Source organism: Chaetodon auriga, chromosome 18, assembly GCF_051107435.1.
Source record: "Chaetodon auriga isolate fChaAug3 chromosome 18, fChaAug3.hap1, whole genome shotgun sequence".
In the NCBI taxonomy this organism is placed as follows: domain Eukaryota; kingdom Metazoa; phylum Chordata; class Actinopteri; order Chaetodontiformes; family Chaetodontidae; genus Chaetodon; species Chaetodon auriga.
This window is the reverse complement of record NC_135091.1, coordinates 6,422,766-6,448,160: the sequence shown is the minus strand read 5'-3', so window position 1 is coordinate 6,448,160 and position 25,395 is coordinate 6,422,766. Positions and strand designations below refer to the sequence as shown.

General features: G+C 42.2%; 3 protein-coding genes across 4 annotated transcripts in view; 2 read left to right on the top strand and 1 right to left on the bottom strand.

The window, feature by feature from the left end:
- Positions 1–289: 289 nt before the first annotated feature.
- Positions 290–3,680, bottom strand: rdh14b (retinol dehydrogenase 14b). Of its 2 annotated transcripts, XR_013078523.1 has the most exons (3): positions 3,184–3,679; positions 764–2,130; positions 290–731 (listed from the first exon to the last, which is right to left on the bottom strand). XR_013078523.1 is itself a non-coding variant. In XM_076756639.1 (2 exons), exons 1-2 carry the CDS (start codon positions 3,532–3,534, stop codon positions 1,513–1,515), a joined length of 969 nt encoding a protein of 322 aa, XP_076612754.1. In that variant the 5' UTR covers positions 3,535–3,680; the 3' UTR covers positions 290–1,512. The 2 variants fall into 2 exon arrangements, 1 of the variants encoding a protein (XP_076612754.1); XM_076756639.1 differs by having other exon boundaries at positions 290–2,130; positions 3,184–3,680.
- A 1,099-nt stretch (positions 3,681–4,779) lies between these two features.
- On the top strand, positions 4,780–17,907 carry LOC143336442 (interleukin-6 receptor subunit beta-like). Its single transcript, XM_076756634.1, has 16 exons — positions 4,780–5,230; positions 8,958–9,218; positions 9,301–9,430; positions 9,530–9,708; positions 9,792–9,907; positions 11,222–11,245; positions 11,358–11,520; positions 12,152–12,234; positions 12,323–12,536; positions 12,692–12,856; positions 13,989–14,090; positions 14,171–14,314; positions 14,406–14,546; positions 15,561–15,645; positions 15,802–15,883; positions 16,693–17,907. Exons 1-16 carry the CDS (start codon positions 5,176–5,178, stop codon positions 17,113–17,115), a joined length of 2,367 nt encoding a protein of 788 aa, XP_076612749.1. The 5' UTR covers positions 4,780–5,175; the 3' UTR covers positions 17,116–17,907.
- Positions 17,908–18,362: 455 nt separating this feature from the next.
- Positions 18,363–25,395, top strand: part of rngtt (RNA guanylyltransferase and 5'-phosphatase) — a 79,786-nt gene continuing 72,753 nt past the window's right edge. Inside the window, exons 1-5 of the mRNA XM_076756638.1 lie at positions 18,363–18,794; positions 20,108–20,217; positions 20,319–20,422; positions 20,512–20,600; positions 24,336–24,411. Of these exons, the coding sequence (XP_076612753.1) occupies positions 18,731–18,794; positions 20,108–20,217; positions 20,319–20,422; positions 20,512–20,600; positions 24,336–24,411 (443 nt within the window). The 5' untranslated portion in view covers positions 18,363–18,730. The remainder of the gene's footprint in view (positions 18,795–20,107; positions 20,218–20,318; positions 20,423–20,511; positions 20,601–24,335; positions 24,412–25,395) is intronic.

Here is a 25,395-nt window from a genome sequence, read left to right as displayed (position 1 = left end):
CACCGTCGACACTACAGTTGTCCTGTCAGCATATCGAGGCCATTCACTCATTTCAGACGTGTTCCTGCATTTGTTGTCATGCATCTGATTTTTCACAACTGCTGCTGTGTCTCCTGTCACTCCTTCCTGATGAGGTGCAGGATTGAAACCATCCACAAGAGGGAGCCACTGAGCAGGCAGCGTCTCACTGATCTGCACTGTCAACCGTCTCCTCCAAACACAGCAGAGAGCATTTACACTTCAAACACATCAACAGAGGGGAACTAGATTAACAGCTACTCCCCACCTCTTGTCTTTTTTTTTTTTTTTTGTAACACTGCAGAATCAATGCTAAAGCAAGCACAAATTTAGCACTCGGGGACAATAGCTGAACTAGAAAATGGATGTGCTTTGCAGACCGCTCTGACGATTTGCACAGAACAAGCAATAATGTGACCTCACAATGGAGGGAAAGGTGACAGCTCAGCTCGACTTCTGCGAACCAGATGAGTTCTTTCTCTTTGATTTGACGTGTGCGGAGCTCGGCCAGGCCCTTTAAGACAGACGGGAGAGCGAGGTGCTATCGGATGGATCTCGGATTCATAACCCCAGACTGACCAGGCACGCTGGGTGCAGCAAATGAGGAGGTCTTAGTTAACGTTTCTGCGTCTGTCTGCACTGACGTTCATTCATTACTGCACCTGACTCATGGAACGACACACAGCACCTCCTTAAAATCAACACACATGAACCTCCTGGACATTTTAGAAATGTGATCTTAAACCTCTCAACCTCTTAGTAGTAATCAATTAACATAGTGCTGTTAATTAAGTATCCAGACCATCTACCCTAACTGCAAGGTTTTAGGGCTTTTTCCATAACTGTTTTACGTTTTAATTATCTTAATTTACGTATCAAATTATCTTCCCCAGTCATGGAGCTTTAATGGCTTTTTTATTAGCTAATTGTTGTTTCGCCTTTTTTTGTGGTTTTGCTTTTCTTTGTTCTGGTAATGAACCCCCCCCCCCTCGGAGAATAAAAAAAGGTTGAATCAGTGAGCATCGACTATTAGGCGCCACGTTTCCTCGACTTCCTGAGTGTCTTTCTAGGAAGCCGAAAAGTTCACGCGGATGTTTTTTTTTAGTCTTTTGCTGTAATCTCTCTTTTCTTAGCCATGCATACTGGTAATCAGCTTTTTTAAATTGGTTTTCTACGTGTACACATGCACGACGAAGACTTCAGAAGACAGGGAACGTTATGGCGGACGAAAGCAGAGATCATTTAATAGGCACATTTTTTTTTTAATTCAGAGCTTTAAACATTCTGTGATCAACCCACCACAATGTGCACTCACAGACACATCCTTTACACACTTCATTGGCACAATATGCCATTTAATTACTAATCCCGCAGGTGGCAATCTGTCTTTTCACCATCTCTTGTAGAACAGTGGCTCTGGGGCTTCGGTAGATTAAGTATTTCATCCAGGAACACATAAGTCCTCCCAGCACCGTCCACAGAGCGGAACTCCGCTCAGTTCTCGAGCCCAACCATCCTCCTGCTTATCTCCCACAGTTTCTTGGCAGCCTGGTCATCTGTAGCTTTGGCCAACAGCTCCTCTTCCTTGCAGTTAGCGAAGCACTTCCCCGACACTCCCTCCACTTCAGGGGAGCAGGCCAGATAGAGAGGAGTCTGGGCCCCCTCCAGCGGACTCTTGAAAAAGACCAGCGAGGCGAGGCTGAACAGCGGCTTTGCCAGGACAGGGATTTGGACATGCCTGCCGAGCCCGGTCCTGACGATGCCGGGGGTGAGAGCGTTGACCGTGACCCCCGTGCCCTCCAGCTGGCGAGCCAGTTCCAGTGTAAACAGCAGGTTGGCCAGCTTGCTCTGACTGTAGCAAAATGCCTTATCGTAGTTCTTTTCACTGTTCAGGTCATCGAAGTTGATTTGGCCGTACTTGTACAGCTTAGAGGAAACCACGACGATGCGGCAGGGAGCCGACCTCTTCAGGAGGTCCAGCAGGAGGTGAGTGAGGAGGAAGTGACCCAGGTGATTCACACCGAACTGCATCTCAAAACCATCCTCTGTCTTTGAGTAGGGACACTGGTAGATGCCTGCGTTGTTGATGAGCACGTCAATCTTGGATTCCTCCTGAAGGGTCAGAGAAATTTTAATCACTGAAGAGTCCAAAATTTCAGCTTCATAACACACTCAAATGTTTGTTTTGAACATAAACAGGCCGAACTGAGAGAGCTGTGCAATGGAGCTGCCTTTATTAAAACACTAATTCATTGATTTAATCGATCCCGAGATACAAACTCTGGTCTTAAAGGGAGCACCTTGAGACACCTGCTGGTTATGAGAGCACAGAAATACTGCGTTAGTACTCATCGAGCACTGTGACCTACACTATCAAAAGGGATCCAGAAACTGGGAATGACTGCTATAATAAATGATTCCTAATGTCATATAATTTTCTGGGGTTAGAGTTCACCAAAAGTACTACAATAAAGCGTGCACCACACATTTGACAGTGACCGCATGTGACACAGATGTGAGTTGAGCTCCACATTTCTCATGGACAGAGCAGCACACTAATATATTTGTAGAGTGCAGAGCTGCAGCAGTTAGTCAATAAAGCCATGAGCTGACTGACAGACAATAATGTTGGTTATGGACTCAGAGTTTAAGTCATTTTTCAAGCAAATAGGCCAAATATGCGATGGCTCCTGGTTCTCCGGTGTCAGATTTTGCTGCTTTTCTTGGTCTTATGTTGATGTAAGCTGGATATTTGAGGTTTTGGGACCAAACAAGACATTTAATGACATTACACAGTGCTTCAGGAAATTGTGATGGCCCCTTTTCACTGTTTTCTGATGTTTTACACACTAATCAACTCTGAAAACAATCTGACTTGTACTGAATGAAGGCTGTCTGAGAGCACATCTTGATTACAGACTGCCTATAACCTAAAAGGTGATCATCTAATGTCTGTCATCAGGGAGTCGGCAGTGAAGTTCAGCACCACGGACAGTCCCCTCAGCCACCTGTGATGTTCTCCTTTGGACTGAACGTGACAACAGCTGGAATGAACCAGACAGCAGTCGCTTCAGAAGCTAATCTGCACAGTAACAAACGAACTGTCCATTCAGCAGGGACAATGAGGCTGACTTCCCCATGTTTGCTCGTATCGTCTCTACCGACCTGATTAATTTCCTCGCAAAATTTTCGGACCGATCTAAGGGAAGCGAGGTCCAGGAGTTTGATGACCACCTCCCCCTGCTCTGGTCCGGCTTGCTCCTTGATGTCCCTGGCTGCCTCCTCGGCGCGCCGCTGGTCCCGGCAGGCCATGATGACCCGGGCTTGGAGCTTCAGCAGCTCCCCGGCCAGAGCCTTCCCTATCCCGCTGTTAGCCCCGGTCACGATGACCGTCTTTCCTCGCATGGTGTGGGCAGGATACTGGAGCAGTTTTACAGGTTTCTGAGGAAACAGACGACGCATAAGTAGCAGTACCCCACCGCCGACTACAGCGGCTACGAGCACCGCAGCGTACATGAAAGCGGGGACAGACGAGCAAGGACGGTGTCACGGTGTGTTATGTGTCCAAGTTACAAGTGCCCCGGAAATTCTTCCCACTCGACCGTTACACTCGACTATACGGGATAATGTGGGTGTTATATGATGTTATTTGTACTTTCTAATAAGAGCCATATGATTTTACAATTAAATGAGTGGACTTGAAAGCTAACAGCTCAACTAACAAACAATTAAACGGTCGCCATGCAGCAAGGTAGTTTACGTATAATGCTAGCAGGCTAACTTAGCTAGCAAGGCTCGCTACGGAAGTCCAGATTCTCATAGAACTACTTCCGGGGTATTTCGTAAGCGAACTACATTACACGTTATACTAATTGCAGCGTTGCACCGGTGTACAAACTTTCCGTAAATCAAGACCAATATAAATGTTTTTGGTTTTAAATTTGGCGTTCTATGTGTTTTATTCAAATAACCAATCTTTAATGGAGCTTGAAGCGCTCTGTGCGAGCTAGAATGATTATTTTTCACCCCAGAGAGTCTCCTCAGAGCCAGCCTAGTTTAGCTTTTCTTAAAACACATCCATGTACCACTAGGTGGAGCTATATGACCACAAGAGTAAGGCATCCAGGTATTCCAACAAATCTTTTATTTGATGGCTGCAAGGAAATGCTGCAAAATATGATGTGCAATTTGAAAAAAGTAAAAGGTCAGATAGCTTTCAAGTTAGCTTTAAGTTTTAACACAGTATCAAAGTTGTCAGCTGACACTGTTGTGTTTTGTGTTTGTTGGACAGAACAAGCATGTGAATGTATCACTTTAGGTAACTGTGACAGCATTTCTCACAAGTTTCAGAGTTTTTACAAACCAAACAATCAATCAATTAATGGAGAAATGATCAACAGATTAATCCATAATGAAAATAATCATTAGTTATAGTCATATACAAAATAATTCAGAATTTGCTCCTGAATTTGCACCTAACAGTTATAATCAGTTACAACAGTTGAATCCTGCTTTTACATCAAAATGCAGGATTAAATGATATAATAATACTGAGTATTTTTGCTTTGAATACTCTCAGTAAATTTTTGTAATTATACTTACATACTTCAAACTTCAGCAACATTTTAAATACTAAGGAGTATTGGTATTAGTACTTTATGGTACTTGTATAAAGAATCTGAATGCTTCCTCCACTGCTGCTCTTTGTGAGTCCATTTGAGCAACTCTTGATATGGTGCAGCCAAATATTCCCCAAGCAATTAAGATTCATAATCCGGCAGTCGAGTGTGGTTCATAACGTCATCATAGCAGCGTATTTTGAGCAGGGAGGTTTATTGTCTTGCTCTCGCGTTGCTCCGGGAATAAATAGAGGCACATTATCAAAGCCTGACAGACTGTCGACAAGTTACTTCACTTCCTCTTAGCTCGCTGTGTTTCCAGTTGGGTAATACCTCCCGTTTATTTCAGAGTTTGCTTCAGTTCCTGTTACTTGATGGCTGAAAAGCAGAGTTAGTGGGAATAATGCAGTGCAGTGTAGAGTCCAGTCTGCCGTAACAGACAATTTAAACTATTTTGTCTCGCACAGCTGAGAATCTCACAGCTCTACATGTCTTTTAAAAGGAGATTTCTTTAAGATCTGGTACTGGGATAACAGAGATGTATTCCTTCCTAGCCCTGTTCACCCTGGCTGTCATCCCCTCCATGTGCAAAGGTAAGTAAACCTCTTATATTTCATATTTCTCGTGAAGCAGGGTGTCAAAATGCAGAGCTGCTGACTGGTCACATACAGGTCTGGAGTACTGGGAAATGCTGGTTCTGTTTTGGTTTCATTTATGTTCTCTGTATACATAATACAGGGGGCCGGTATTTAGAAATGTCTTGAGTTCATTTACATCAACTGCATTCAAATGTACACTGTTTTAGTTTTTTGAGAAATATCTTCACAAAGCACTAAAAGCAAAACACGACAGGTGAAAGCACTGTTTCGTCCTTCGCTAGCCAATTTTGAGATTTTTGCCGTTTTTTTTTTCATAAAATGTCTTTTTTCAGACTAGTGCAAAGAAAACATCCAAAATACACATTTAGGTGATTATGCAAATCAGTGCATATTCAATTAGATAAAAAAAATCTATTGCATGTTTCAACATAGCATTTCTGTAACAAAAAATTGCCTTAGTGCAAAGAATCAGCTGAGGAAGTTTGCTGATTTTATTCTCTGTCTAAAAATGCACAGAATTTTACAGTACATATCTGTGAGGCAGTTTGTTTTCCTCATACTCTGAGCCAGAAATCTCCACCTCAGTAGCGTCAAACACACACCAAACTTTTCAGTTTCCCTTATTCTGATTCTTGATTTATGTAACATTTTATTCCTAAAAACAACACAAAAATAGATTCTTTTAAAGCCGATGAAAGTATTTTCTGCCTTATGAAGTGTTTAAAAGAGATTTGTCAACAGAGTGAAACAAGAATTCTGAACCTGTCTTTATCCAATGTTCCCATTTCTGTTCTGGAAATTTATGTAAATTAGCACATATTTAGTCAGATAGCGCTTCATTTGCATATTGAGAAGCAGCACCGTAGCCCTTCTAAATCCTGGTCTCCGACTTTGCCTGCAGGTTTTTACATCATCAGTTATTCTCATCCAAACAGAAACCACACAGACCCAAAGTGAGCACATGCACACACACCAGTTCATTGCATTACAATGCAACTTACACATAAATCAAAAATGTACTGTCATGTGTTGTAACTCCAGTTTTACACACCTGGTGCCCTCAAATGTTTACCGGTAGCAATAGCTGCACTCTCATTTGAATAATTTTCACTGCTTTTACATGGAACTGAATCACAGGCACCTGATCCAAACACCATTACTCAGGAGCGTACTCTCAGTTGTTTCTCGGGGCTTCACAATGCTGAAATAAAGCAGCTGAAGACAGATGTTTCCAAGACGGTGGCCAATTCTGCTTCACTGTGGAATAAACGTAATAAACTACAAGCCAATCACAAACCGCAGAGCTCGTACAAAGCCTTGTTTATTCCATGTTCCTCTCACATGCCATGAAAAAGTTCCTGATTTGTGCAGGGCAGCAAAAAGTGCGGGAAAAGGAGCAGAACTGGGTGCGATGACACCGGACCAGCATCAGCAGAGAAACTTGATGCAAACCAGATGCGGAGCTCCACTCTGCATGTTCAGACAAAAATATTTTGCACTGGAATTCGTCCAAGTTGTTGTGCAGTCAGTGAGTTGGTTGCAGTCATAGTGCTAATCTCTGACACTCCATTGAGATAAATCACTCAAAACCCTGTTACTGTTACAGATGACTTGATGTTCAGTCAAATGTGTCAGATACAGTTTGGGAGCAGACGGTGGAAGACTTGTAGTTGCAGCTCCCGCAAAGATGCACTCACTTCCGAGGCATCCAGAGCAAGCTGATGGGCGTTTACATTGGCTAGAATCAGAGCAGGGGCTGTTGAAGTCGTATCTGTGGTGTCATTTTGTGTTGTGCTGTTGTATCTGGTGTCTGGTGTCACGCATGGGACTAGGGGTTTGCAGCATTTTTAAAAGGCTCAGTTTTCACTTGCTGCCTGTCTCCAGCTCCAGTCTGTGCTCCATAAGTACAACCTCAATTCCAAAGAAGTTGGGATGTTGTGTAACATGAATAAAACAGAGTACGACCATTACTGATCTCCTTCTGACAACAAGTTGTGGAAAGCTCAAATGTTCGATGCAGGTGTGGTTGGTTTGTGGTGTGAAAGACACACTGGATTTTTAAGCCATTTGTAGCATAAGTCCATTTAAAAGTGATCCCACAGTAAGACAGAACCTTTTTCCATCCAAACGATGAGAAAAATCTTTCAGAATTCTGGAAATGTTCTTCTGGGTTTCTCTTAGAGGAACCGATGCTCAGCTCTGTGACTCTGAGGTGCATCAGAGGCACAAACTGGGCCTCATTTATCTGTTCTCTAAGTAGGAGTGTGGAGCCTACAGTCTATTCCAGTCCTGACAGAGTTTTCTAATGGGGTCTCTTTGCTGTTGGAGCGATACTAAAATCTCTTTGTGCTAATGTGCTCAGAATGCAAAGTGAAGTCTTCCTGTTACTGCTTCAAGTGGAAAGCTTTCCACCTGCAACCGTTACCGAAGCAGCAACAGGAAGTGTTGAGTCATGAAGGTTAGTGACCCACCGCTAACTCCTTATTCGTTAATAAAAAAAAGGTCTACATGTAGATTTGGACATTGTTTCTATGTCACAAGGGAAGACTTAAAGTAAAACATGTGGTCAAGTGAAGCGATCGGTCCAAAAAAATCTGAATGAAAGGACACTGGAGAGGATGTTGTGTCAATTTACAGTATTTGGCAACCCTGACAAATGTACCCACCTTCCCCACCACCTCATGGATCCCTTTCTGACTTACATTGATATTTTAGCTGAGTTTGAACGCATGAGAGGAATAGTAATATATCACGGTGACTGTTCAGTGTACATTTCCCCTGAAACATTCATAATATCTGTAATATTTCTCCCAAGCTGGGAGAAGCTGCAGCCTCACGAATCCAGTGACTTTCAAGTCAGACGCCTCATTTAACCCTGATATTAACCTGGAACATGTATCTGGATGTGTTATCCCGATAATGAACGATCAGATCTTGCCTTTGCGTTTACACCTGCATTTTGAATGCATTCTTATTGTCCTCACTGAGATCAGATCCCTGACCTCCACAGTAAAACCTGCTGATTTAAGGCAGTGATTAATCAGCCCCAGACTCCCTTAAGAAATCATTGAATTTTGTGGATTATTAGATTTGGTGAAACTTTATAAATTATGTCAAACATTGTCTACAACAGATTCTTAATAAGTTGTCCCCTCTTGTAAATTCGGCATATGTTATACATCAAGTTGTTCCTTTCTTTGTATAAAAATGTACCAAGGAAAAACCTCTTACTGCCCACAGCAGCTCACTCAAGTATGCACATGGGTGTGAACTCTCTACAGAGCCTTTCAGAAGCATCAGAGCATCACTCAGAATGATTACCAGCACAGACAGTGGATTTTCTCATGCAGGATTCTGATGAAGACAGCCTAATGAGTATTTCCAGAGAATTAGCCTGGCAGTGCACAGAGTGGACAGAGGCGTGGTGTGGCATGCTTTGTTATTCAAATTACAAAACAAACCACCACAGAGAGCATTGCTCAAGTCCTCAGTGACTGACACAATATCTACTATCAAACTTCAGTGTAGTAGAAATATCTCTATTTGATGTTGTAATATTGTTTATGTTCCACCCATAAGACTGTTACGCTACCAGCCAAACATGTTGGTTGTCTGATGACTCAGACCTGACAGTGGTATCAATCCTCCTCATTCATGTGATGGTCTGTCATATCATTAGGAAAAATAGTAGAATTTCAATTACCATTATCATTTCCTGCAGGCCTGCATGAGAACAAGTGCAAGGTTGTCTCTCAAGATCAGTACATTGAAGTGGGATCCGACACCAAGATCGTGTGCCAGACCTCATGTGTCCATGGCAAAGTCTTCTGGACGCTGGACAACGGGTATATAAAGGAAAGCACCTCCAACTCCTCACACTCCGCCCTGTCACTGAGGAACTTCACCAAGCGCAGCGCCACACTGCAGTGCCACAGTGCAGATACGCAGGAGGTCCTCGGGGGCGCCATCATCAGAACGTACAGTAAGAAGTGCTTTTATGTTCTCAACGTTCATGTGGTTGAGGATGCCTGCAACAACATCAAATATATGACATTTTTTCACAGCAAAACCCAGCAAGATATCATGCTTGCTTCATTACGATGATCAGGCGACGCAAGGTTTACCAGACCTGTTCACATGCAGCTGGGAGCATCAGACTGATGCTTCATTGGAAGTAAACTACACTGTCCTGTGGTGGGTTCCATGTTTTCTTCCTTTTGTCTAAGAACTAATGCAGGAACAATTCTTTGCCTTGTTGCTATGTGTGCTTAACATGAAACATGTTCCTTCCAGTGACTCATGCGCTCGTCAGAGTGAAATCTGCAACTCACAGAAAACAACCTGCACGCACAACTATCATGATATATCCGATAAAATACCTCTGGTGCAGAGTTCCAGAGTTACTGTGAGAGCTAAATCTGCTGCATGGGAAGCTTCCTCCGACCCTTATGAATTTAGTCCATTCAGCATATGTAAGTATCATAAAGTCAATTTTGTAGCTTTGTGTGTTAACATTGTACATTTCTACATATTCATCACAATCATATTCCCTCAGTGAAAATCACCCGTCCACACATAAGTGTACTCGCTGCCTCTGATCATCTGTTGGTGGAGTGGAGCCTCCCGCCATTTTTCCAAAGAAAGCAACGCTGTCAAGTCAAATACAGCAAGGTACGTCCCTCATTGAGCTCCTGCATGCAGCATTTGAGGTGTTCACTGGAGGCAGCTGTGAAAGTGTGGAAACGGTATCGAATAAAACACAAAAACTTCAGTGATAGTGATCGCAAATCAGAATACGATGAGCATAACAACCTTATTGTAGAAGTGAATCTCTACACGAGAAAGTGACCTGGATTTAGCTGATTTAAGGGAATCCGTGTTTGGTTTTCAGTGACTTCTGTCTTATTTAGCGCCATTGGATGTTGACCTGAAGACTATTTACAAGTCGGAAACTCATAATTACGATAACTAATGTAACAAGGATGCAGCACTAGCAGCACATCAGCGTCAGACTGCTGCTATAATGCTGCGTTCACGGAATATTGGCAGAACAGGAATAACAGCCATTGACCTAATGTTATTAAGAAATTCACACAAAAACTTTTATTGGTCAATGTGACAGTGAAAAGGTAGACAGGAAATGTCTAATTTCGATGAAACTGTTCACAGTTTGTTCGTCTTTAAGGCTCCCAGTTGAAAAGGTGTAAAAACTGGCCCAGCTGTTTTTCACTTCCTCTTCATGGCTGATTGAGATTTCTGTTTCCCTTTCTGTTCCAGTTTGTTAATGAAGAGTTGCATTTTCCCCTCGAGGTCAAAAGGGAAGTCATTTTTGTGTGGTTTTCAGGCCTCTCTGTATTATTAACCACCAAGCTGCTTTCCTGGTCACAATGTTGACTCGGATGTTTGCTTGAAAGCTATTTACGAGCTGAAAACTGGTGATTATGACATGATGTATGCGGCATTAGCAGCAGCTTAGCCTCGAATAGCTGCTGTGATGCCTAGCTTAACTTACTGAAGCACCAAACTGAAAAACGAATTTCAAACAGTCACAAAACAAAGGAGGTAAAAATGCCCGTCAGTATTTGCTCGGTCACAGATTAGAAAATATGGTACATATAATAATGGCTGTTAGCGAGCAGTAAATTGAGGTTTGACTTTGCTTTTTTTCATCAGACAGCTGTTCAGCTCAACTGTAATTTTTGCACCTGTATAATGTTGTGCGTTGCCGCATTGTCAGCTAAAAGTGGTGTTTGTACCATTGCGGACTTTGGTGGATAAACTCACTCAGTAAATGCGGTGCACTGGCAGATAGGGAGTTATTTCGGACACAGCTGCTGAGGTAAACTGCTGCTGGCAGAATGCTATAACTCCATCTTTATTGCTCCTGAATAAAAAGGTGTAAAATCAGGAGAACAGCTTTTTGACTCCGCTACTGTTTTTGCAATTCGCCCTCATGCCTGGATTCTGTTTGCGTCTCTGTTCCAGGCTGTCGATGAAGGAGGTCCAGAGGTAAGACTTGCTTTTTTTCCCTGGCAAACCTCATTTCCAAAGCACAAAAAGCCTATTGAAAATCTGGATGGTGGAAGGATGTTTCTAATCAAACTCTGTCTGTTTTTCCAAGTGGGTGCTGAATAAGACTCTGGAAACAAATGTGGGCAAAGGGGAAATGGTGATTGAGAAAGTGGAGTCCTGCCATAACTACACATTTGCAGTCCGCTGTGCTTTAGGCGAGGCCCCCTGGAGCGACTGGAGCCACGAGAGGACAGTTCTGACCAAACTAAACAGTAAGATCAATGTTAAAATCAGCTCGCATCAGCATCAGAACTGACAGGCTCCCAAATGATCTGTGCGCAAATATAACATTTCATCTGCTTTTTAAAATAGCTTGTATTAATATTGACAGCTCTACAGCTCTATTAGCATGATTAATAACTTATCAAGGTCAAAAAAAGGTCATAAAATCCATACTTAAGAGTCAGTAAATCAATCAAGTTTCTTTGTTGCGTGTAGTCATAAGAGGCACAGTCACAGTGAAGTGTAATTCTTTCAGTGTATGCATTAAAAAAGAGTTCAGATAGAAGAGGAATGGTGATAAATATATGTGTATGATTGGGAGCACTGACTGTTAAGATGATGTTAAAATGACTCCACATGACCAGGCCTGGTGATACATAATCATTGGATTTAACCAAACTGAGTGATCCACAAGTATAGACTTGTATGTCACGATGTCGGGTTGCTCATCTGAATTCTTGGTGCAATCCTAGAAAACCAATAACAACCAGTGATTAATGCCACTATCACTCCTTAGAGTGTTGTTCAGCTGTTAGCTACCGTGAGCCCAGAACAGTTTTGCTTTCAGTTCAGGTCTGAACGGCGGTCCTGTTGTTTTAAATGTATTTGAACCTTTTACAGAAAGGGATGTCGAGCTGCGCCTGTGGAGAAAGGTGGCTGAAGCGGATAAAAATGGAGTCAGAAAAGTTCATGCCATGTGGACGGTGAGGAAGCCTGTCACTGCTGCCTTATATTAAACATTTCTCTTTCTTTTGTTTCCAAACTCATAATTCAACTTTATTGTCTACGCAGGGGATTCCTTCAACATGCCAGGACACATTTACCTACATGATCGAACAGACTCCCTACAAGGAAGACATGACTGGAGTAAATCATACAGATACTTCCTGTGCCAATTCAGTTTGTGATGTCAAGGTGAACCAAGGCGCACGCAGAATAAACCTCAAAATCTTCCATGATGATTGGATGATGGAGGACTCTGTGTACGTGCCAGCCGTTGGAGAGAGTGAGTTTTAATACTATTGATTTTGCTTTCTTAATGGGTTGCCGCAGTTTCTGAATCATAGTGCTTCATTTTAATGGAATAGTGCTTTGCCTTAATGCATGCTGGTGATTTGGTATCAAGCAATCTGCCTCTTTTCACTCGACCTCACTTGGCAGGCCTCCCTCAAGTTACCAACATCCAGACCTCAACCCTTGAAGGCGTTATTCTGGTCAGCTGGAGCGCTCCTGCTCAGCCCGTCAGCGGTTACATGGTCGACTACACACACAACGGAAATGAATACTTTTGGAAGCAGACCAAATACACTAATGCAACACTGTTTGGTAGGTTAACAGACATGAAGTGGTTGATGGATGGATGGAAAGATGGATTAGATACTTCATGGGTCCTAATAGTAATATATGGAATGAGTTCTGATGGAGGGAATCAGAGTTGTCATCAATCCACCGCTGAATTATGGGCTATGACTTAACTTTTTTGACCGTCACATCAATTAATGTGTTATTTTCATGGTCTGGGTGTGGCAAGTAATGGATACACTGGTGGAAACAGACTTTTGAAAGCTGCTTTAATGCGTTCGCTGGAAAGATGTTATCGTTTGACAATTGTGAGAAACTGTGACTCATCTCACAGAGAAGAGATGCTCTACAGAAAGTCCACCGTCAGACTGAGTGGCACTCCTGCAGCTTCAAAGGACCAGTGTGTAGGATTTAGTGGCATCTAGTGGCGATATTGCAGATTGCAACCAACATGAGTACCCCTCACCTCACCCTTTAATTTCCAAGCACGTAGGCGTACCTACGGTAGCTGCAAAACTCACAAATTGGTTTGTCCATTCTGGGCTGCCATAGAACATGACAACATAACACGGTGGACTCTGTGGAAGACGACCTGCTCCCTCTGTAGATATAACAACTCAGATAACAAAAACTTTATTTTGAGGTGGCTGTACACTAATGAAAACATAATTATGACTATTATAGTTCATATTCATTAGATCGCCCCGCACACTGGTCCTTTAAGACACTAATCATGAACCACATGAGTCTGGCGGGGGACCTTTGCTGCATCTCTCTTTCCCTCATTTCCTGTCATCTCCCTACTGTCTAATAAAGGCAGAAAAGAATTTTAAACAGAAAAATGACAACCTCGTGGTAGCACAAGGGGGAAATTTATGGGATCACCAGCGTCAGTCGACTTTGTCCTCAGGGGAACATGAACGTCAGTACGAAATGTAATGACAATCTATTAAAACTCGCAAGAGATATTTCAGTCTGGACCAAAGGGATGAGCACCAACATTGCCATCCCTAAAGCTACGTCGCTAGCACAGCTAAAAAGCTACACAGGAGCAGTAGCAGAAGGAGAATTACAACTATGGCTTCAAGGTGTTTATTGCCCCTTTATTGCCCCTTTACTTTAGCAGGTTTTCAGAACTGTCTTCCCTTCCTTACAGACCTCCTGGATAAGAAGCCATACAATATTACAGTAACTCCCCTCTTTGATGACAAGACGGGCCATGGCGCACAGACCCTTCACATCTGCTCCGGAGTCGGAGGTATTCAGATTTTTTCAGGATTTCAGTGAAGTGTTTTTTCATGTCGTACCAGTCTGATTTTAAAAACGTGCTCTGTACAGATCCAGGGAATGTCAGTATTACCGAAATTAAGACTACAGACAAAAGTGTCCTTGTGAAGTGGGACGTGGAGTCCCAGGAGGCGTGCAGCGGTGATGTCGTCAACTACACCATCTTCTACGGAACCCAGAAAGGACCACAGCTCAGTAAGCCGCCACGGGCTCGTTCTAAGTTTGCAAATGAATTGAAGACACTTGTCTTACCTTTCTCTGTGTTTCTGTTACGGTTTTGTTCTAGATGTTACCGTAGATAGCACAGCGCGGGACATCCTTTTGAAAGATCTGAATCCAGACACCCAATACAGAGTTGTTGTCGAAGCCACAGCTCTTACTGGAACCACCAAAAGCACTGAGGAGTTCTTCCATACCAAACGATTTGGTGAGTAATCTTGAAGGGATTATTGCGTATGTAAAATTTTAGCCCAAGTTATATTAGAAAAAACTGCAGCCCTCTCATAGGAATCTTCCAGAGTGACCAGAAATGTGCAAACTCACCTGAACTGACCAGCGACAGGGTGGCGAGATTTAAAGTCCTGCGCTCACAGAAGCATGATGAGATCAACAGAGCGTCGTATGGGTCTACCTTCAGGAGGTGACTGTTGTGGCAAGTCAGGGAGAGCCTGTGGGTGCTTGGTTCCACAAAAAACCTCGATAAGCCTGGAGTCAGACGTGTTAACCTTTCCACATTGTTAATTTTGGCAGTTGTTATTTTGCCCTAACTCAGACAGACGCATCACTTGTGTTGCGTGCATGCTTTGGCATGTCAGGTGGAATGCACTGTCTGCTGAGACGCTGTTATTTGTTAAAGGCAGAAAAAACACACACTCTACCTCTCACACACAAAAAGGTAACACTTTATAATAAGGTACACATGCTCACCGTCACCTAGTATCTTAGCATGCATGTGAGTAGCATATTGACCATTTATTAGTCGTTATGAAGCACTTATTTGTGCCTTATTCTGCATGATCGTTTTCTACAACTACCTGGCCACTAGCCAAGAGTTTTCCCTCATTAACCTCCTAATTTCTACTTATTCATGGTAAATAAGGAAGTTCTTGTACATGAATTATTGTCTTAATAACCAAACTCTAACCCTTAAGAACCCTAACTGACAGAATAAGGCATTAATGGTGCTTCATAATGGCTAATAAAGAGCCAAGTTGCATTCATAAACAATTAAAACACAACCTTGCTCAATTCAGTACTGATATGTAATCAACATGACTGAGTCAATTCATCGTAACTGAACTCAGACTTCATAAATCGTCATGCTTTTGCCCTTAGTGAGAAGAACGTGTTTTATCAGACGGTTTCATTCCTTCGAGGAGTTTTGGAGAAGTGAGTCATTTTTCCTGCTCATCGAGCTCCTGCATCCTTCTTTCTTTGACAGATCCGAGGCTCAGCGCAGCGCTCGGTGTCTCCGGAGGCATCCTCATAGTTCTTGTGCTATCTCTTGGATTATGCTGTGCTGTTCAGTAAGTTTCAATCCTTTGCTGCCAGCGATGACGTGATGGGCAAGAACCACATGTATTTCCATATCAGTAATGATAAAAGACATATTGCACTAGATTTTGAAAAATGAAAAACCTTGAAAATTTATGCCCTAATGATGCTAATTATCTGCTTTTTAGGTGGAGGAAATTCAAGGAGAAGCCGGTGCCTGACCCTGGTCACAGCTCTGTGGCGCTGTGGTCACCAATGAGTCATGAAAAGGTGAACTCAGTGTGGGGGGGGATTAGGAGGAGTGAATTACATCCATTTTAAAACAGCTGAGGGGGAGAGACGATTCACCTCTAGGTCATGTGTGGTCAGGGAGGAAAGTTCCTGCTTTACTCAGGTGACAGTCATGACAAAGGAATAATAAATTGGCTTGTAGCCACATTGAGACTTTGAACAGACAGTTCACAGGCAGTTGGCAGAGAGGAACTGGAACAGAATCCACACTGGTCGATGTTTGACTGCTATAATAAAGCATGTGTATAAATATGTAAGATTGAACTACAGTCTGATGAGCTCGTCAGTGATGGGTCCTCCTCGATCTGACATCTCAGCTCAAATCAGACGCTACAGCTGTCAAGAAGCTGTCGATGCATGCTGGCATTGCACTTCTGATCTCTGATTAAAAAAAAAAAAATGTTATGAGAGCAAACAAACTAACAGTTAGAGTATGTAACATGTTACAGAAAAGCAGTGAATTGTTTAGTTGAAACAATAATCTACAGTTAGTTAGTTGCAGCCCCAGTGTAAACGCACTACAAGGAGTCAGGTTATCCTTTAAGTCATCAAATTTTAAATATATCAAGTCCCAAGAAATGACTACAACCAGCCTTTGTAGATACAAATACCCATGAAGGACAATGATTGACATGGAATTTTGATTGTTTGTTGTCTTTCCAGAGGTCTCCTGGTTTTTACCGAACTTTTATTACATATGTCATGATTCTGCATGTAAGGTTTTATCTCTTGAATTATTGACTGTATTTTTTCTGTGTTTGTGTGTCTACGTGTGGACATGTCTATAGGGAATATGTCCCTTCCCGCCATTCCATAATCCAGCGGAAAGCTTCTGTGACAGCATTTACACGGAAGCTCCGAGAACGTCCACCTCTCCACCAGCTGCAGGCAGTCATGACAACCCAGCCAGTGACCAAAATATGACAGGCGAATATGCTGACCCAGCCACAGTCCCAGCACCACACATACAGAGTGAAGAACCAGCTGAACCTGTGGACAAACAGCATGCATCTTTTCCCGCAGAAACCACAGAGCTGCTTTCATCAGAGGACAGCCCATCCAGCCCATATCGAAGTCAGAGTCCAGAAGAAACCCCTGCCCTGAGGACCAGTAAGCAGTGTGCGCGTGCTCCAGTGAAACAGCAAGAAAAGACGCCACCGCTAACTGTTTACGTCACTTTGGACATGTTTGAACAAGGTCAGGGCCGTTGAGGGGGAGGGAAATAAAACCATAATGACATTCCAAGAATCAGGAAAGTCAGTCAACTGTGATTACCAGACGTGGTTTCATCTTGCCAGAGACTTCCATGGTGGTGTGTGACATTATCCTGCTTGGCACTGTATCCACTGTGGAATGAAAATAAAGAAGAATGGGTGCAATCTCACACCAGACATCACCGCCGGGTTATCAAATGCAATGCCTGTCTATTGTTTATTGATACGGATATTTATAACATATGGTAGCTGCTTTATTCAGACGACTTGGTGTGTTTTATAGGAATACTTATTTAGAGATATTCCTTTAAATGTGTGCATGTACAGGCTGCATTATGTCACAAAGCCCAGGTCTGTCCAGTGGTGGCGTCCTGAGGATTTATGTAAATGGTGAGATTGATGTTTTGTTGTAAAATTCATCATATTAGCTATATATTATGATAAGATTCATGTATGTTTCCTGTCTGTTATCAGTCACATCTTCACTTCTTGACACCAGAAAGCTGTCACTTGGTGTATTTTTTGCTGTACAACTTGCCATTAGATTTAACAATGGCATGTACTATAAATAAGCTTGATAATGTAGTATTTTTTGTTTTCCAGAAACTTTTAAATGTGCCTGAGATAGCATAGCCATTTTTTTTATAACACAGGGCACAAATAGCTACAGAGCTACTCTCAACAAGCTGTTTACAGACATAATCTAACATACATTATCACAAATTGTGTTTCATTTGTATTTATTGAACTTGTGCAATTGTGCATGTTGTTAATTACCAAATAAATATTTGCCAAGTTAAATGGATGTGAAAGTTGGCATGAATTTTAGAATTATTATTTTGTACTTTATTGAATATGCAACAACAACAGCAACAAAAATGACTTTGGGTACTGAAGCAGAAAAGCACAATACATTGTAAAACAACAATGTGTTCACAAGGAAGGCAAAAATCGGCTGATTAAAAAACCGACTGACAACTTGCAAAAGTTTTAAGACTGGGAACTAAATACAATACATACATAAATAATACGTGGATAAATATATTGTACATACACAAGATTTAAATTTTCAGAGCGCAGCTCTTAAAAGGGGCAACAATGTGTGTTTTTTATTAGTAATAGTAGTACACGTGACTGATCCTAAAGCATGATTTTTGTAGTTTTGTGCACTTTCTCGTATACACCTGCAGGTGGCAGTATGACGCAGGCTGTCGTCTGAACTACAGCCGTTAATAACCAGAAGTAGAAGACTAGCCAGTGTAGCACTAGCTAGTTAGCACGTTTAGTTACTGGAGTGACGCTGTGCTAGCTAATTGCTAACAATCTGGATTTAAGAAAACTAAACGGAAAAGAAAACATAATTTTTGGGATGTTAATCAACCGTGAGTCGTAGCAACATATGGTTCGTGTAAATGCCTGCCGGCCCGTCAGAATGTTGACCGGGCTTATACTTGTTGGATGAATCTCCTGAATTAGCTAGTAACGTTAGCTAAAGGGCCCTGAGTCCGCGGTGCTTGGGTGAGCGACAACCAGGAATCACCGTGGTCTAAGAGAGGGACCATCAAGCCACTGGCTAGCTAGTAATATTCACTTCACCAAACCTCTCCTGAATATGTCACACACCGGACCCCCTCCTCGATGGCGATCTTGTCCCAGAAGAGGACAGCCTGTGGCAGGTGAGAGAAAAGATAACCAAGCGTTACCGTTGGATTAACCATCTTAATTTACGGTGCGTTAGTGCTATTGCTAACGTTACTATCGTTAGCTGTTAACTCCATAATTGTAGTGCAATTTGTGTTCATCCCATATGATGATAGAACATGACAGGGTGTCTGCTCTGAAATGTTATGATCCGCTTTTTAATATTCTAAACGTCCTGAAACAGCAAGCAGCACTTAGCGATTTTTGCAGTTTTTCAGATACACAAAAATTGCAAAGCTAGCATCACAACAAAGCAACATGAGCGAACAGCGTAGTCCAAACCAACATAATTTTATTTAAATCAACTGGAACTGGAATGCCGACCTCACTGGATAATAGTATGGAATGTAGAAGCTCAGACATTCATTAGGGGGTATGTACGTTTGCCACTTAAACGCCAACTTAAATTTGTCATATTTTTAAATGGAGTTTGGTGTGACACTATTCGGGCGCGCATTGTTTAGCTAACTTGGCAACTGTGGCTAACGGGGTGTCAAAGCTCAACTTCTCGCACACAGTCGTGTTTTTTGCTGGATAGCTATTGTAATATGATATTAAACAAAAGCTGAGTTTCGGGGCTGTGTTTCTTTCAGTATTTCCCGTAAGAGAAAGTGCTACCGAGTTGGCTAGCATCGCTGTCGAAGCATCACGTGTCAAAACAAACCGGGGCAGTAGCATGGCTGTGCATGATGCTGAGTAGTTGTCGTTATCCGGTAACGCCGTGTGAATGGAACAACATGTTTACTTGGATCTCGCTTTGCTACACCCATCTCCACTCCACATCTGCTTTACACCAGTGCAGTAGCCGAGACAGATGCTCACTGTCTGTTGGTGGCACGTTTAAATCCAGACGTATTATTTAAGTTGTAGTGCACAGGACTGGGTCCAGACTTTAATTGTATATTAACCTACTTAGATACCACAAGTACCATTTATGTGCTGTTTCGTACTTCAAAACCTGTACTCACTTCCTCCTTCATTTGTACTTATTCTGCAAACGCCCTGTTTTTTTTTTTAAATCCATGAAACCAACAGATTTGTCAAGTGTTTCCTATAAATTTTTGATGCCATCTGATTTAGTTTAATAAAGTGTGATAATGGTGACAGTTGTTGACAAAATTTTACAGGGTATGAGGTTGGGTTTTGTGAATTCAGTAATTAAATTAAGGATAAAGTCATCATGTAGAGAAAAATTAAGCTTTGAATGAGCCAACTAATCAATTCATCAGCTTTCTATGCTCCCTGTTATATTGAGGAACACTGATTCTTTACTTGTTTTCCCTCATAGGTAAATTCCTGCCGATGAAAACAATGTTGGGTCCCAGATATGATGACCAAGTTGCAGCAGAGTACAGGTTTCATCCAAGCATGCTGTCCAACTTTTTAAAAAGTCTGCAGGTAAGTAACTCTTAGAAGACTAAACTGCTGTTTTAGCATTTTGAACTTGATAAAACCCACATCACTCCATGTCGTTGTTCTTTCTTTTTGTCTTTCCTCAGGTGAAAATGGGTTTGCTTGTGGATTTGACGAATACTACTCGCTTCTATGACCGCAACGACATCGAAAAAGACGGCATAAAATATGTGAAGCTTCAGTGTAAAGGGTATGAGTTTGCCATGAGTTAAACTAATTGTAAGTTGTAGTGCATTCAGCGGTCATGTAATAAGGCTGATGTCATGCTGTGTGTTTCAGCCATGGGGAATGCCCTTCAAAAGACACAACTGCAATGTTCATCAGGCTCTGTGAACACTTCATGGAGAAGAATCCCACAGAATTGATAGGTAAGGACACCATAGCTCAACAGTGCCATCAGATCAATTAGTGATGATCATTGGTATTTTTGTCATTTTAGTTCCCATCTTTGTCTGCATTTACATAAGAACATCTCCTTTAAGAGATTTAATACTCAGAAATGTTTATATAACTGTGGGCTGTGGTTTTGATATGGAAGGCTTGGGTCATCTGGACTTTACAGAGACATGGAACAATAGGATCGAAACTATTGGCATCACATGTCCTGTGTGTTGTGTTGTTGAATGTAAAGCACAGAAGGGAAACAGTACCCGTCAAAGCACTATTTTATGTTGGTGCTGTATTTGCACCTCTTTAAGTGCTTTGACTGCAGTTTTTTCTTTTTCACTTTTGCTTATGTGACTGGGACTTTAAATAATGATCAGTTTCAGTTACCTTCAATCTTTAATTAACTGTAGATTTACTAGTTAAGATTTAGTAATATTCAGTTTTGAACAGAAATCAGTGTTGTTCAGTGAAAGAAAAGGATTGCGTGCCGTTTAATGGAACGAGGGAAGCCCCTCTACCCGTCTCTTCTGTTTTGCACTAAATACCATGAGGTACTGTGTATCACCTCAGCTCACAGTAGAATATGAAGATAAATGAAAGTAGAACTTCAGGGAGTGTAAAAGCAGCTGGCGCTATGAATGAGTCTGCTTTATATATAATTTACTCAGACTGATGGAGCAGCTTTGCCTCACTCATGCCTCATAATTCATTTAGATTTTGTCCTGATGGTTTGCCGCCCCACAGCTTTGCTCCTTAGAGACTCAATCTTCCATTCATCCCACTCAATATGAATCTTAATGCCAGAGTAACACCTCAAAAACCTTGAATCTTAAGCACAAGCACCCGGAGCACCTCTGCTTTACTTCTGAAAACATTACATTAGCTCTCTTTTTGTAGTAAAGACTAATGTTAAACTGTCTTGTGAGAGGACATTCCTGTAAATAGCTTGCATATTTACTTACATACATATTATTTTATAATATTGGGTCCTTATAATAGTTTATTTTAATTTCTGGCAGCTAAATTTCTTTTTCTGTTTCTGACACAGAACAGATCGGTAATAGCAGAAGAGTCATAGATCGTGATTGATCATGATTTTAGTAAAATCTTTTTCCTGCCTGCAACACATTTATTAACAGTGATGTAATTAATACTACATTTGTTTTGAGGGTAAAAGCTCATTTTTGAACTTGAAACTATGGAAAAAGTTGGTGAAGTGACCATGAATTTCCATTATTCTATTAGTTTATTGAAATGTTGGGCCAAAAAGTGCATGACTGTGCTGTCCCATTAGTAGCTTTGCCTCATGTGTCCAGCAGAGGACAGCCTTACTCTAAAAAATATGCAAATGGCCATGAGGTTACATGTTTTATTTAAAAATGTTCACTCAATTTTTCCCTCCAGTAGGCATGTTTTTACTCATATAGTTATACTCTCAAACATCAGACAGTTTGCCAGCACAACCAGTCTCCTGCTGATGGTCACAGAGTAGCTTTATGTGGCAGCTGGAGCTTTGCTCATGTGTCACTGGAAAAGATTGGAAATGCACTACCTGATGTGCATGGCTCTCAGTGCAGCCTCCTTAAAAACCAAAACAAAAACAGTGCTGTGCAAGTCATTATGTTGGACTTCTAAGTGTGGGAGTTGCACATGAGAAACAACACTCCTCTCCCACTGAACACTGTGTAGGTGAAAGGACACCAGTAGACACCAGGCCTGAACTCTGGCAAAACAAAGTTGGTTTAAAAGGTTTGGAGTTGTGTAGTTTTCTGTATGTGGGCTGTTTTTTAGCACTGTTGTTTCAATTATGTTGGATATTTAACTTACTGGAAAGACTGCCGTTAGGGATGCACTTGACATCACTCGGCTTATCGTCAGCGATCAGCATGTGCTTAAAAATGTTATTGCTTTATTTTGGATTTCATTCACGTGAAGTTAATAGATTATGCTGTGCTGGTAGCTCAATGTTGACAGTCTTCATGCATGTGTAAATAGTTGCCAGCACAGCTGAGCAGCGCATTCAGATTTGACCTATCAGCCGATATCAGCTTATTGCAGATGTATTGGTCGAGCCTGGCCATATCGTATCGTCCACGATAATATCTGTATAGCTTTTACTATGATTTGAAAAAATCATATAGTGACAATGCCAGTATTCTGACTTCTTGATATAATGACTTCATACCTTTAGGCACAGCAACAACAAGCATGGCTGAAAGTGACAGTGCTACCAGCTCCATGAAATTGTTGGATAGAAATGCCAGGCTAGGTTTGAGACGGTTTAGAAAATATAGATTTTTTTCATAAACTCTCAAATGTTGATATCCGTATCAGAAATCCAGCATGGCTGTAATTGAAATTGGTATGTTTTAGATAATTGTGCTTGTATTAAATTTGCGTTATGTATAAAAATGAGGTATGAGGTGTCTCGAGATCTCGGTTCTCAAGTAATTCAAATTCTGCCTAATCCAGGGGCTGAGGGGTGGTCCGGTGGAACCGCATCTTCTTCTCTCATTTGTCCTGTTTTGAAGCAGCTTGTTTTCATTTTCTTTTCAGTGTTTAAAAAGAAAAAAAAAGTTCGGAATAGTATTCTGCTGTGACATTGTGCCTAAAAGCAGCGGGGCGGCGGAGGGAGGGGATCTCATGAAGGACGCGTGAATTTTGAAGTTGCACTTTCACACTGGTGGCAGCAGGGTGCTCTCTCATACCTCACTCCAGCATCTTTTAATCTCGTCCAGGTCTGTTCTTACCTCTGTGCGGCTGCCGGGCTTGTAAATCAAATCGCTCCAACATCAGAGCAGAATGTGTGAATGTCATCTCAGCAAAGTCCTGTCTTTAGCCAGCTGGTGATTAGGTTTTGTTGTCTCTGCGGCACACATGTCCAAATTAGACAGTTGGGCTGGTAAATGTGATCCCCGTCCGCTGACGTCGGCTCATATCATCTTCATTAGCCTCTGCGTTGCCGGGCAAACTTCCATTGCAGGGGAGATGTGAGAGGATGCTGGTTTTATTTTGTGTGGTGTGAACCCCGCTGTGCACCTGTCGGAGGATGCCTGTTTGTGACAATATCACTTTGTTAGAGAATTATGGGAATGTTTTTCCTTTCACAGAACATGCTCTTGAAATGGTGAACAAATATGACTGAAAATCTTCAGGGGGCTTTTTTATGCCCTCAGGGGAGTCGTCCTCCTCAGGAATTCAGTTTGTGCTCCAACAGACGAGTCCAATTCACTTCAAAATAACGAGTATGGTTTTTCTCTGCTTTTCATCCCGTGCCCTTTTCATCCACTCTGAATGTCTCATCGATCTCTGGGTCTCTTCTGTGCGCGCATCGGCTAACTTTTAGTGTGGGTATAAAGGCAGGACCCTGGTGTGAGGAGAGGGGGAATCTGCCTGTGATGCCCCTGCTTCCAAACATGAACTCAGCCTCTGTCAAAGAGGACTGACGCTGTTGATGTGAGAGGGGGACACATTGGACACGATTGTGCTAAACCACAGGGCTGTTGAAGTAACGATGCCTCACTTGCATTAAGCAACATCAGATTGATAGTGTGAAGGCGTGGCGCATAAATAGGAGAAAACATAGCGTGATGTTATGACTTTCTGTATATTTTACTATTACACTCCCAAGTTCAATGCCTAATAAATACCTAATATTAGATATAGACATAAATTGTGGGATCGACTCTGTACTGCCTCTTGTTTCTCTCCTGAAGGTGTTCACTGCACGCATGGCTTCAACCGGACAGGCTTTCTGATATGTGCGTACCTGGTGGAGAAGATGGACTGGAGGTAAGCCCCCCCCTCCCACACACTCACACACAATCTTCACTACTGTCGTGCATGACAGCACAAACCATACAGCCCGAGTGACCTGCATCATTACTCTGGTTTCAAGTCTCCCACCCCTGTCAGTCTGTTTTTAGCTGTTGAGCTTGACTCCTCACGACAGAGGTCTTAAATAATTTACAACAGCTGGCATGGGGGTGGGCGTTGAGGATGTGCCTTTAGTCAGAGGTGGAGCAGCAGTCTGAAAACGCAGAATCCCTGGAAGATATGGACATGAAGGCAGATAAAACCCTCCCACCGCCCACTGTTTCCTGTGTAATGAATATCTGAGAGCATGTGCTGCCCTCGTACAGTTTCACGTGTCACAAGTTAAGTTTACTATCATACCCGCTCTAGACATCAAGTGAGTTATGATTTGGGCTACAGCTAAAGATATATATATTTTTTTTTGTTATTGAATAATCTGCTGTTTATTTTTGATCTTAAAGCTTGAGCAGGGAATGTGTTTTAGAAGCATTTTTGTTACAGTGATTAAATCAAAAAATAAAACGCTCTGAGCTAAAATAAGTATCTATGGGTGTTGCAGACCTGTAATAAACCCTTCCAGTCATTTCATTCTGCCCGCATGAAATGCAACCTGCCAGTCTACCTGCATACCTGCCAGCCCCTGTGCACTCATTGCACGTGACCGGAGTCTTCGAGAAGGTTAGGCAGACGTATTGCTAAAGCCGTAGCGAGCTAGTCGCACAAGAATGGCTGAGAATGCTCCAATGCTAACATACTGGCCTGACACCTGTGAGTACTGAGAACAGCCACGTTTGTCGTTTGCATTCGTTATGGTGATGTGAGGCGTTTTCTTACATGTGAGTGAGACGTGAGGTAGTTGGATACGGTTAGCGATGACAGTGATGTGCGGCACTCCGGCACACACCGCCTGAGCCGACACACTTTCGTTCAGCGGCTAACACAGTAGCACGAAGCACACAC